Source organism: Pollachius pollachius (assembly GCF_949987615.1).
Source record: "Pollachius pollachius genome assembly, chromosome: 6".
Lineage (NCBI taxonomy): Eukaryota > Metazoa > Chordata > Actinopteri > Gadiformes > Gadidae > Pollachius > Pollachius pollachius.
The window spans coordinates 8,806,980-8,821,479 of NC_136939.1; the positions used below are offsets into that span (position 1 = coordinate 8,806,980).

Here is a 14,500-nt window from a genome sequence, read left to right on the forward strand (position 1 = left end):
TTTTACTGGCTTTGATTCCGAACCTAAAGCTTCGTCATCCAACCCAGAAGTCTGTCCTTCAGTAACCCCCCCCTGCACCCTATTTGAGTCAGCATCACTGAGTAACTGTAGCGGCTGATTCAGGCCTCCAGTCTCCATCTCGGAGGACCTGTCCACGTTGGGTGTGATGGATGCTGGGAGAGGAACAGGTGGCCGATGGCTCTGTCATCCATCAGGGCGCGTGATGTGTGATTAAGGCCAAGAAGCACCCATGAGCAAACAGAGCACCGCTGACCTTCGACCCTGGTCCCTTCAACCATCCAACACTCCCACCCTCTGTCTGTGTAGGGGAGGGGGGGGGGCGAGGGTTTGTGCTGTGTGTGCGCGTTTTGTTGTGCTCATGATTGCGTCCTTATTTTTTACCCTATTATTCAGCCACCATATTGTGTGTGTGTTTCCATGTAGGTATTTGCCTACACGGAAAATTTTGTGTGCATGCTTTTTCTATTGTGTGCATGCATGTGTAGGTATGTGTGTGTGTGTGTGTGGCGGTATGCGTATGGCGTGCCTCTGCGTGGGTCTACACTGCTCAATGGGGCCGTGAGGCTTCCCCGTGAATCCGTTGCCAAGCGGAGCCGTGTGTCCCCCCGGGCCAAACACGGGGGTCGCGCTCATCAACGCCACGGGGGCCTGCTTGCACAGGGGGCAACCGTAACCACGGCAATGCCTCCATCTTATCAGCACTAGCCCGGGCCTTTTCCTGCCTTTTGTTGTCTCCTCTTTGTTTCCAGAGGAAGGTTCGATCAGCGCACATGTGAGGACATGATAGATCGCACCGGGACGCTCCCTGAAGGAGGAATGTAACTGTGTTAGTTACAGACGGATTTATTTGAATGCCATCTCTGCAATGTCTTCGTTTCAGAGGTCTCTCTCTCTCTCTCTCTCTCTCACTCTCTCCCTCTCTCTCTCTCCGTCTCTCTCTCTCTCCCTCAACCCCTCTCTCTCTCTTTTTAATCAGTTCTGTGTCTCTTCCCATCAAGGCATCATTCAGTTTTACTGCCGCTTTTGGGTTACAAGTGGGGGGGGGGGGGCGGGTGAAGTTGGGGTTGGTGGTGGAATATCATTCTTTCAAACTGTTGTCGGGGGCAACCGAGTGTCTCTGGGGTCAAGTCACCACCAGTGCTATACTTGTTTACCTGTTTGTCAACCGAGAAGCGTTGGAATGTGTGTGTGTGTGTGTGTGTGTGTGGTGTGTGTGAAATAGCATGATGTTAGAGTGTGTTAGTGTGAGGGAAAGAGAAATAGAGACAATAAGTGTAGGGTTAATAAAAGGAATAGAGCTAACCAGCTAGCTAGCCATAGTGCCCCATAAGAGAGATCCAGCCACTATATCTCGATAATGACTTTGCTTTATACAGCATCTGGCACCTCAGGACCAAAATGAGGAGGGGAAGTATCTTGTTGAACCAACGACCCACAGCCACCAGTAATCCAATTTGGAAACCTGGCCAGTGGTTGAGGACTTAGCCTCCGCCGTTCACAAAAAGAAAAGCCTAGAAAATAAGATTTGTGAGGAATTAGGATTAAAGCTTTCCTTTGTTCTTTCTCCGCAGCTGTGCCGTTCATCCGGACATATCTTAAACAATAGTGCCATGCAGATCCACATACAAAAATCCACATTTCTATAAACACACTCACACACACACAGACGCAATTGCCCACCAGCAATATTCACACTCTCTCTCCCTCGGTCCTCTCTCCCTCTATCTTTCTGTCTCCTTCTCTCTGTCTCCGTCTCTGTTTCTCTGTGTGAAAGTAACCCTACGATCTCAAGTGAAACAAGCGTTATTTTTGCGCGGGTGCGCGCGTGTGTGTGTGAGAGCGTGTATGTGTGTGTGTAATGTGTGCTTGTTTAAATGTTGTGTGGTTGTGCATATGTCTGCCTCGGTGCTGCTGTACTGAGATCATGGCGGTGGTGCTGTTTAATGGTCCTCACCTTCTCTTCATATCACACCCTGGCCTCAGTGCTCTCCTTCACAAAATGACTACCGAGCATTCCAGATGAGGCACAGGCATCACACTCACACACACAAAAACACACACAGTCACACACACACACACACACACACACACACACACACACACACACACACACACACGCACAAACACACACACACACACACACACACACACACACACACACATTCACACACATGCACACATGCTCAAATACCTATCCCTGCCCTCCCACTGAGAAGGCAGAGGAGTTGAAGTCTGAAGGTAATGGTTTCCATTTTCTTTTTAATGCCAGTGGGTCAGGGAGCGACGGAAGGGCAGGGCTTCATTACAGAGCCACAGCAGGGCTCCTTGTCTCAGGGATGAATTCATTACGCTGACCCACACACAGACACGCTCACACTCACACACACAACACACTCTCAATCACACACACACACACACACACACACACACACACACACACACACACACACACACACACACACACAACGGGTAGCACCGGCCTCACCACCTACACCACATTGGCCACCCTCATCGACCCCTATCTAGCGACATCCAACTGTCAGCCCACCCACACAGGTGCACACACACACACACACACACACACACACACACACACACACACACACACACACACACACACACACACACACACACACACACACACACACACACAGAAACAGGCACAGGCACACTGCATATCAGGACTCATTCCTTACCCATTCAGATTCCCATAATGTCCAGGCTGGGAGATATGAGGAGACCTATATGAGCTGGGGATGGTTCATTCTGACAGATATGGAGTGTGTTCAGCTGTAGTGAGACTGCCTTGACATACAATGTGCAATATCCAAAATCTCACAGGAAAACCCTGGGCCAATACTGACCTCTCGTACACATCACCAGAATGCAAACACACAGTATATACAAAGGAAATTAAACATTAGGTTAAGGCAGACAAGGCTCAGTAAAACAGTAGACAGGTGGTCAGCACATATATGCTAGGGTAAGGCATCAGTACTCCTTTAGTTCCTTTAAGGCAGCGGTTCTCAAACTTTATTATTTATTCAGGCTCCCCCTTTGGTCAAAATAAGTAACGTGTTATTTTTGTTATTGAATCCTAATCTACATCTATATCCGGGTCTTTCATGACTTACAGATCGAATCAGGATAATCGTATTCTTGGTGTAGGAGAATAGGGTATACAGATAATAAGGATTGATATTCATGGTTTTTCAGCTTTCGTCTGAAAACTACTTTTTCTTTTACTTGCCATTTATACGTTTGAATGAAGACAAGAATCCTTGCCAGTGGGAAAATAGGCAGCTATTTTTACGGTTCACTCCAATAGACTCAGGAATAAAAGGGATAGTCTGGCGCTTGCTGACTAGGAGTTCAAGGTTTTACTCAGCCAAATGGTTTAACAGTTTTTATCTGTTTCTCACCTCCTGTCCACATTACTTTCTACAATGTGTGATTTCTTCCACTAAAGGTGTTTTTTCTCTAACTAACTTATTCTTCTGTCTTTATACGATGTAGGAAATGCCATCAAATGTAGCCGTTCATTCGCTCAACCGCCATTGACAAATCAACAGCCATCAAAGCCACATGCCATACTGTCGTTTATCCTCCCAAAACATGACTGAATGGCGAACTCAAAAGAACACCCGAGCACTAAAATGTGCGGTTATGTTAAGAGACCAAAGCAGGATGATATCCCAATGGTTGATGGATGTGTCCAATCTTACCGTCGCCGTTTGTTTCTAGGTGCAACATTCCATCATTTCTTTCCAGCCATGCATGTGACGTACTGCTTTCAATGCTAATTCAGGGCGGCTGGGGTTTGGGGATGAATTGCTGTATGGATGTATGGACGCATGTATGCACGTATGGATTGATGTGTGGACAGTTGTATGGATGGATGTAGGGAAGAAGGTAGGATGAAGGAAGGAAGGGAGGAAGGAAGGAAGGGAGGGATAGAGGGAAGGAGAGAGGGTGGGAGGGAGAGAGGGAGGAAAAAAGGAAGGGAGGAAACAGAAAGGAAGGGAGGGAGGGAGGAGGGAGGGAGGGAGTCAGGGAGGAGGGAGGGATGGACAGACCGACTGACAGATAGAATAGGTTTTCTTCTGTATGGATAATCAAGTGTGGCAAGGACATGCAATTTGTCTGAAGTGTGAATTAATTTGCAAACATTGGAAATTGGACGCGATATGGAAATGGAGGTAATTAGGATGATAGATTGGAGGCGCGGCGAGGAGCAGCGTTCGCTGAAACAACAACATGGCTTTGGAGTCGGTGCCCTGGGAGTTGTTCAGACCAGATCCTGTTTTGCTGGTGGAGACTGGGCTCACTCTGGGCTCTAATGCGCTTCTCTCTCTAGAGATCCGTTCCCCTTTCTGTTGGTTTCTCTGCCTTTTCTCCAACGACTCTGAAACTAGACGGCGGAGTCCCAATGATGTATCTACAGTGCATGTCAATTTTTCAAACATGCATGTATGATAAGCCGGATGCTTTGGCGCTAACATGTTTTCATTTCAAGTGTCGCCTACAAAAAACATTTCCATGGCCTTTGTAAATCATGCAAACACCCGCCATATGGTAACCCCCATGGGCGGAGCGCATAACTACACTGCTGTTGCGTAGCCCTGATTGACCATGAGGTTTCAGTCTTAAAGGTCAATGAAAAGGTTAATTTAATTACCCTGGAATTAAACTGTTAATCCCGATTGCATGTTTATTTATCTTCCCCATCGACCTCCTTGACACCAGGCTCACTGCTATTGATTCAAGTCATTTGAGTCATTTAACTTTCATTTAAAGTGACTTACATTGAATACAAGTGCATGGCATTAAGGAGCTGGTTGGGGTGGGGCAATATGCTCATGGACGCCTGCAAGTTAGGATGTGGATATTGGGGTTTGAACTCAGAATAATACTAACAACTCTAGAAATTTGGTGGCACTTCCGTTAGGACAATTAGGGTTGTACTGAAAGCACCGTCTGCGCCCTGTCCAAATGCTTGGGCAAGACAATTCAATCCACCGTTCAATAGGGCTTTCAGAACCGTTCTGAGCAGGTGTCATCTTGGTGCATCTATTGAAATGTTGTCTACAAAAGTTCCATACTCCACTGAACTCCACTCCCCAACCATGACACACACACACACACACACACACACACACACACACACACACACACACACACACACACACACACACACACACACACACACACACACACACACACACACACACACACACACACACACACACACATCTTACACCTTTGTTTTGGAAACACCTATTAGCCGAGGATATTTGGAATTTCTAAACTACTGCTGAAGTCATGATCGTTAACCTCATCATCATCATCTTCATCACCACCGCCTCTGGCAATGAGAACACACACTCGGCGCCACACACACACACAAACCCAGTCGGAAGGTCTCGCCGGGGAGCTGGGTTGTTTCCCAGCGGCACCCTGAGCTAAATGATCAACAGGGTTGTGTGCATGGTGTACAGCTCATCACATTAGGCACGGTGTCCCTGCTGGGCCACACCACCGCCACACAGTCGCTCCTCCGCAGCCTCTCTACCTTCTCTACGCCCCCATCCCACCTCCTCCAAGCTCCTCCTCTCCGGCTGCCACGCCTCCTCCTTCCTGCTTCTCCTCCTTGTCCTCTTCCTCCTCCTACTCCTCCTAACCTCCTCATCTTACCGCCTCCAAGCTCCTCCCCCACCTCCTCTCCTCTCCTCCTCCTCCTCCTCCTCCTCCTCCTGCTCCTGCTCCCGGTCGACTACCTGAACATTAATATGCTGGCTCTGCTCCATTTGCTCCGAGGAAAACTCTCGGAAAACTTTCATCTTCACGCCCCCTAAACACACCCCTTCCTCCTGGCCTTCAGGAATGTAATGGGTTCCTCATACAGGAAAGACATTCGCATTGTATATTTGGACAATGGTTAATCGCAAATAGATATGCGGTGCGCTGGAGAGGGGAGCTATTTCGATTGGCCATCTGTTGCAATTCATTAACCATGTTGTCGACGCCACTTGTGGTTGGTTTGAACAAGGCAGATGATTAATATCTGCAATATACAGAAGCCACACAATCAACAGCTTTATATCAATATGCCGTCATTTAATTCATACTTTTGACAACAGACTATTTCTTACGCAGTGCTTGTGTTTGTGTGTGTGCGTGGGTATGTGTGTGTTTGTGTGTGTATGTGTGACTGTTAATATGAACGTGTGTGCGTGTGTTTGTGTGAGTGTGTGTGTGTCTGTGTGTGTTTGTCAATATCAATGTGTGTGCTTGTGTCAGTGTGTTTGTAATATGCCATAGGACGTGTGTGGTCGATGAGGGGGTGTTAGCGTCAGACAGACAGAAGATATAAATGGATGGTGCCATCTGCTTGTTGATGCAGCAGTGGGAGACTTTTGAGTGAAAGGAAAATTCAAAGGGACCCATTTGTCCATGACCTTTTCTTCTGCTTTCTCTGCAGTTGACAGACACTCGCAAATAACACATCTTTCATCTTTCATCTTATTAATTACTAAAGAAAACAAGTCAAGGAGTCACCATAGTTGGAAATGTGTGTGTGTATGAGTGTGTCTGTGTGTGTGTGTGTGAGTGTGTGTGTGCATACACACATGTGTATGATGGTGATGTGTGTGTGCATTAAGTTTGTGTGTGTGTGTGTTTATGTGTGTATACATATATATAGGTTACCGTCATTACTTCCTTCCCCCTGGGCTCTCTCTCTCTCTCTCTCTGTCTCCTCACGAGGCCTGAATAGTTAGAGTTATTAATAAACTACCTGGCTATATGGAGGCAGGAACACCTCAGCGGTTCCTCTCCTCAGAGGACAAACACCCACGGAACGAAAGCGCAAGAACCAAGCGTAGCATTAGCAATTCCCATAGAAAACTGTAGCTGCGCCACACAGTAGTTTTGATGTATAGCTGCTGGGCCTCGCGTCTGTAATTACACAATACTTCTCGGCATACGTATCACGCCACGGCGCTTCATCACTGCCAAACAATGCAAGGCTCCCTGAACGAATGCACATTTCGTTTGGTAAATGGAGATTTCTTATAGCTCGTCGCTGTTGTTGCGTTATTTTCCCAATGGTTGGCCTTTCAAGATAAGCATTGGCTCATGAGTAGAATGTAATGGGAATTGGTGTTGCTCTTCCCTGAAGGAAATTTTGGGGGATCTCTTTGTTCGTCGTTGAATGAAACATCAAACGGCCATGTGTCTGCTTAATGCCTTCTCCTTATCTGACTTTGAAGTCAGTTGGTAACAGCACAACTATCCACCGTTTTTGGATGCTCCCTGAAAATCAAAAATCTTCTTCCTGGGGAATGACACAAAAAAGAAAATTCCAGGTGTTGATGGATGGCTTATGATGACACACACACTCCCCCTTCATGGCTCTGTTTGTGTGCACACGATGTGTGTCGTTTCTGTGTGTGTGTGTGTGTGTGTTTGTGTGTGTGTGTGTGTGTGTGTGTGTGTGTGTGTGTGTGTGTTGTGATATGGGTATGTGTATATGTGGGGTTGTGTTTTTTTGTGCATTTATGTGGGGGTGTGTTTTTGTGCATTTGTCTAAGTGTGAATTATTTGTGTTTTTATATATGTGTGTGTGTGTGTGTGTGTGTGTGTGTGTATTTGTGGTTGTGTATGCATGTAGGTACACTGGATTAGGCTATGCATGCCACTGCCTCCTGTTCGGGACCTACTGGGAGTGGCTCGGAGAAAGGGTTTATAGGTCAGAGCAGATAAGCAGCGAGATGCCTTAGTTCAGTCCAACACACTTCTATTGCCTACTCATAGCTCAGTGTGCGTGTTGCATTATAACCCTGCCTTATCTCAGTGGCTTTTGTCTTGTTGCGCTATAAAGAAAAAGCTGGCTATTGACAGCGCACACCGCACCCAGTCCAAGCCTGTGTGGGAAGGAGACAGAATTACAGTGCAATCATAGGGAATGTCCTATTTTCCTGTATTTGTGTTCAATGTGTTTATGTGTGTGTGTGTGTGTGTGTGTCTGTGTGTGTGTGTGTGTGTGTGTGTGTGTGTGTGTGTGTGTGTGTGTGTGTCTGTGTGTGTGAGTGTGTGTGTGTGTGTGTGTGGTTTCACCCTAGATAGATTATGGTTGATCATGATCATTGATCAAACCCCACTCAGCACTATGTGCTGTCATTCCAGCCCGGGTTGTACAGTGGGACCGGCTGAGGACTGTAATGGGGACAGTAATGTTCACATTGTGAACGTAATAGTCATCCACAGGGGGAGTACGGGAGAGGGTGGGGGGGAGATGGGAGAGCAGTGCTGACTAATGGGGGTGTGTTACGGCTAAGCAGGGCTCGGACTGAGGGGCTGAAGGGAGAGATGGGGTGCCATCCGTTACCGAGGGGTTTCATTGGGTTCTCCTCCTCTGATAAGAGAGTTAGAGCAGGCGGACGGAGGAGGGTAATGGAGTTAAAGCTGCGGGGCAGGAGTCTGCTCTCGGTGGGGTAGGGACGGCAGCAGGAGGCATGTACATAGAAATGAATATGTGGCATCGACTAACAACGCACGCAGTCAACTGCGTTCTGTGGTTCACAATTAAATTTGGTTTCGAACAACGTCATGATTCAGATGGATGTGTGATGTAATGTGTATTTCATGAGAAAGAGGAGAGGTATCTTGCCTGTTATGAGGGTGTGTGTGTGTGTGTGTGTGTGTGTGTGTGTGTGTGTGTGTGTGAGTGTTATACATGATTAGACCCTGCATTGCATTGTGGAGGCCTGCAGTTGCTGATGGCAACCGCAATACCATGTTCTGGTACCCTTCAAAGCCAGGTCCTCATCACGTCTTCAAAAGGCATGAGTGCGCATTCAGCCTCTCTCTCTCTCTCTCTCTCTCTCTCTCTCTCTCTCTCTCTCTCTCTCTCGCTCTCTCTCTCTCTCTCGCATCCTGTCGACCACTGCATTGCCATCACCGCCAGCAACTTTCCAAAATGTGTCGTGCCAGATTGCGAGTGAGGTGTGAGTTCAGGGGAGCGTAGAAAGAGAACCATGCTTGATTGGGTTCAGGGTGCTGAGGCTTTTGCCGGAGGAAGTGCCCGGTCTATTTTTCTACTCTCCCTTATTCACTCGCTCCCTATCCTTTTCTATCTCTCTCCCTATTTTCTCCCCCTCTCTCTTTTCATTCCCTCTCTCTCTCTCTTTTCCACTTGGATGGTTCCTTCATAAAAAATAAGTTCCCTTTAGCGACAAAACACTCGACAAAATGTCCAAGGTTTAATTGTGATTCATAGCTACTGGAATGGGTTCAAATAAGTTGTCTCTCATCCACGCGTGTGTTGTTGTGATTTTCCTCAAGATTTGCTGGCCTCAGGGTTGTTAACACAAAACCATTTTATAAAAGGGTAAAATATGGATGGCTTGATTCTGCCTGACAGAAAACAGAAGTGCTGGTAACAGATATTAGTAAATCGCTCAAGCATGCGTGTTTGCTTCTGTGGGTAATTTCCAACACTTGACAATAATTGGGCTTTTGCTATAACGCAGACACTATTGGCAGGCCGGTGCGGCTATCGAGTTTGCAGCAGTATTCTTGGCTTGATTCTAGCATTCTCTATCTGTGCTAACATACGAGAGGGCTTCAGACCAGAGGAAATTGACTGCCTTTTGCTATACGTTCATTCGTGCCTTGTTTCTCGATAAACATTTATAACAATCAAAGCATGCATTTGTTAATGTTGGTATTTGAATGAAAGCTACCACCAGGGCAATACCTGGTATTAGAGGAAAACCTGGCCAATAATGTGATAACATTGTACCTTAATATTTTACCAGGTTTGTCTATAGACCCAATTCCAAGAGGTTGTGTGTATGAGAGGATGACTAACTTTGGGTTTGCTCTCTGCTCATTATTTGCTGAACCTCAATCTCAGAGAGCCATAATGATAGCCTAGAGACTTAGCTGTTCTCAGCAAACCTACCTGATTGGGTGTCAGACAATAATTCTCTCCCCACAGGTTTTCTCTCCTGTCCTCTCCATCATCATCTTCATCATCACCACAGTCAATCCTCCCCTCTCCTCTCCTTCGTCTCCTCTCTTCTGCTCTCCTCTCCTCTCTGTCACCATCTTCATCATCACCCCAGTCAATCGTCTGCTGTCCCCTCCTTTCCTCTACTCCACCCTCTGCTCCTTTCCTCTCCTTCCTGTGCACCAATAATGCAATCTGTTGGCTGAATCCTTGAAGCTGAGTAAACTGTTTCTATCGGTCACTAAATCGTTTGTAATGTCCTGTGGCTATTTTGTGGACAGCTTTTTGAAAACCGCAGTAATTACATTTTAATGATGCTCCTTTGCATCTAACATGCTCTATTAGTGTGCTACCTGACAAACTACACTGGGTTTAACAACTTGCCGTGGGTAGGGTCAATGTTGGTGTATGAGCCTTTGATGCTGATACACTGCCTGCATTCAGGTAAAAATATACATTAATACTGTGTATATTTAGCAAAGCAGGCACAGTGGGTAATATTAGACAGGTGCAATGGATATATTTTATGCTATGGAGGATCATAAGCCACCTGTGTAAACGATTGAGTCAGCTAATTACTTTGATTTATCTTGTATGGAGACTCATTGCGGTGGATGTGATATGAAAATGCTTATAGGTCGTTTCCTTTTTCTGAAGAGTTGAGCCCAATGATTTAGTTGTCTGATGCGATCCGCTCTACCGTATATCTCAGGTTGACCTGATCTACACAGCTGCTGCTGAGCTCTATGCAACTTCCTCCTCATCATCCATAACACACAGCTGCTGCACTACTGCTCGGTTACTCTTGGGTTATTCTAAGGCCGGCCGTGCTGTATCGTTCATTAATTATCCTCCCACCTTGTTCTACTGGCTTCCAATTCTCTGTTGCCTGGCCTCCAGTTCTAACCCGTGGACCACATAAAAGATACAGTATATAGACCCCCTATCGCTCCTTCTCTATTACAGCAGTAGAACTTCGTCACGCTGAGCACACAGCCCATTGATTTATGAGTTATTTCCTAAGCCTATCCTTCACTGGAATAGTGGATTCCTTTACCCATGCTTCCATTGAACATACGGCAGCTCAATGGATTCCAGATCACAGCTAACTTTATTCTCGTTATTAGAATTAACACTTCTATAGTCACCATCCTGTTGGCACTGGCACTAATAATGTGAACCACAATGCCACTTGGAAAGTGTATAGCACTGGTATACTAGCTCAGTCGATACCTGCCTGGCAACACTGAGTGAGGGCAGACTCTGGCTACCTTTCTGTTGGCAGAGTGTCTGAGAGAGCTTGGTCGTACACTTGTGGCCATGTAGAGTGGTGGGACTTTTTCTCTTCAAGTCCTTCACTTGCTAATGGCTTTCGGGAGACATGATCAGCTTTGTGTGAAGCTGAAGCTGTTCTGGATTAATTAAGGACTGGCGTTGATTTTTTTCATATCGAATTAAGTTACACTACAGGGAATAACATGGTGTGTCAGAATGCAGACATATAGAGCAATGCCTTGATAATACTAATTTTGTACAACCTTTGCCAACCAATTCATCAATTGCGTGCCAAGAAACCTTGTATAAAAAATCCATATTGAGATTTTACTGTGGTTTGGAAATGAAAGGGAATATCAAGAAGGCCACATCAATATATTTGTATGCTTGGCAGATTAGTTTCGACGACATCAACTTTGATTTCTGAAATTCAACCTGAATTTGATTTGAGTTTGTTTTGGTGTGCTCTCTTCATATCATATTCCCACAATATCATATTTTGGCCAAATTCTGATATCTAACCTAACTCTACTCTCCTAATGCTGCCCTCATTGGCCCATTGGCTATATCCTCCGGAATTCAGCGTCGGTCCATAATCACTATCTGCCTAAATCACTTTAACTAAAATAAGACTTTTATGAAAGAATTATGCTATTTGGCTAATGATATTGTACCATCTCCTTGTGGCGTGTGTGCTGACGCTGCTGGGCTCCAGACAGCCCTTCTGTGTCCCTTCCGAACAGATAGGCCCTCTGACCTGGGCACCAGTGTAGCAGGTGCCAGTGAAGTGCACCACCAAGGAGACTGCCACCCACCACCTGTTGGCTTTACTGGGCTCCCTTTACTGGGCTCCAGTAGGGTCACCTGTCATGCAATGTTTGCACTAAACCCTGTCCATCCACCAGGAAGCAGTGTGTGTGTCTCATTCTGATATTCTGTCCTGTAACCCTGCGTTGTGTTCTCTCTCCCCCCCCCCCATCCTGCAGTGTTCATCATGGGCTCCGGTCTGTTGGTGTACCCCTTCGGCCTGAACTCGAGCCTGGTGCGTTCCTTCTGCGGTAACTCTGACATCTACTACGCGGGAGACTGCCAGATCGGCTGGGGCTACATGCTGGCCATCGTGGGAGTGATGCTCACCCTCTTCCTGCCCTTCTTCGCCAAATACGCGCCCAAGGAGCAGCTGTCTCCGACCCCCCTGCCCACTCTCTTATAGTGCATTGCTTCAGGGTCGACGCCCCCTGCGGTAACCCCCCCCCTCTCTCTCCATTGATGACTCATCATCACCACTATCCGCTCTGCTTACTTGTTCTGGTGTCGGGGAGAGAGAGGCGTGGCCTAGCATGTCCCATTAAAAAATAATACAACTAGGACGCTGTTTTTAAAGAGCCGGTATTTACTGAGCCAACGAACCACATGGCTCGACAGACTTCCTTTATCGTAAGACTAAACAAAAATAACGTGCACAGGATAGTCTTTGGTTGCTTTGTTTTGGTTTGTTATAATAAACTGTTTTGTTGTCATACCTATGATCCTCAGCTTGTAAGTGTATACCTTTGTTGTCTGGAAGGAGATTAACCTCTTTTTACATAAATGCAAACATATGGCAGACATTCCTACTGATGTATTAAAGGGAAAACCCTCCAAATGCCTGACTACTTCCTTCTATTTTTAATTGTTTGTTGGTAATTGCAGTCGTATAAAATTCTCATTCATCTCCCACACTGTCTGGGCAAGGCGAATAGCAAGCATCATTACTCTGCCCCAATAGAGGTTTCTGTCATTTTGGAAATAAGGACATTTTCATTTGAAGAGCTTGTGTAAAGATAATATGATTGGTTGAGGGACTTCTGAAGGTTACAGTAAGGGTGGAATGGAGTGCAAATTCAAATGAGCGTGGAAAAATGGACCCTTGACTTTAAAGTCCTTTCATCTACTGACTTATTTTGGATGCCATTGGATTGTAAATATGGAGCTGGATTTTTAAGGTTGGACAAATGAACAAGATTCTTACCAGTTCTCTTGGATTATGGATGTTCTTGACAAAGGTGTGACCAAGTCAGACAGCAGCTGATCTCAAACTGTCGGCTCTAGAGGCTTGCAAAGTTGGACAAAAGTTGGACATTTCACACAAAAGCTACCATTACACACAGCCTCGACCTGCCGGAAAGAAGCATGGAAACCCTTTGTTCCCCTGAAGAGGAATTACATTAAAACGTAATATACTAGCTGTCAAAAGTAAATGTTTTTAAGATGCTTTGTGATCAGTTGATGTTGGAAATACTGCGTCTTTGTTTCAATCCTTTTTCCCCCCAGAATTTTTTCTGTGATCTGTTTGGCTTTAGTAACCCTGCATATTTTATTTTGGTCTTCTAATACAACGTGCTTGAATCTCGTTCTCAGATTCAAGATCAAATTGAAACACCCAAAAGGCAGGGATAGAAAGGATTACAGTGAAACATGCATGATCAGTTGGGGTTTGTTATTGCAAGAGCATTTTGATCTGGATTTTAAATGTGATCATCCGACCATACCAACTTGTGCCTTTTTAACATGTTCAATACTCTTATCAGGTTACCTACTTATGAATAACTGGATCTTGATGTGTAAGGTGTATTACTTTTCGTTGTATTTCTTTCTCTCTCTATCTTTGGTAAAGTGTTTCTTCTGTACTTCAGTGTAATAAATGTGATCTGATGGAACTTTGGAAATGTCTAGGAAGCAAGTTTACAAAAGCTCCTACACCGTGGAAGCTTTTGTTGCACAGAGATAGAAACTCATGTACTAATATTCAATTACACCTTGGCCTGTTTTGACTTTACCCAGAGGCAGAAAGCCACTCTCATCGTTAAATTAAAAGGTTGTGACATCCCACTAATAGACCTTTTCTTGGAGTCCCTGTAGTATGTGGATTTGAGTGGCAGAGGTAAGAACTGAACCAATTGAACCGTGGCTTCAGGTAATGTAAAGTTAACACGTTCACATAAAATGTGAAACATGGTGCATGTCCTTGAGATCCCCTCATTCTCCACCTCCTCTGACTGATTGCATTGTTCCCATGATTTTCCACAGACAAAACATATTTTCCCAATTACTTACCCTGTGCACTGCCAATTTCATCAAAATAGACTACCTTTTATATAAGTGTTAATTATTCTTAATGAATGAGTTTAATTACGTTAAACCTTTAAA

General features: G+C 45.5%; 1 protein-coding gene across 1 annotated transcript in view; it reads left to right on the top strand.

Annotated features, from left to right (window-relative positions):
- lhfpl7 (LHFPL tetraspan subfamily member 7) overlaps positions 1 to 12,658 on the top strand; it is a gene marked incomplete at its 5' end in the record, with an annotated part of 77,160 nt that extends 64,502 nt beyond the window's left edge. The window contains one exon of the mRNA XM_079737592.1: positions 12,298 to 12,658. Within this exon, the coding sequence (XP_079593718.1) occupies positions 12,298 to 12,524 (227 nt within the window). The 3' untranslated portion in view covers positions 12,525 to 12,658. The remainder of the gene's footprint in view (positions 1 to 12,297) is intronic.
- Between the last annotated feature and the right edge of the window lie 1,842 nt (positions 12,659 to 14,500).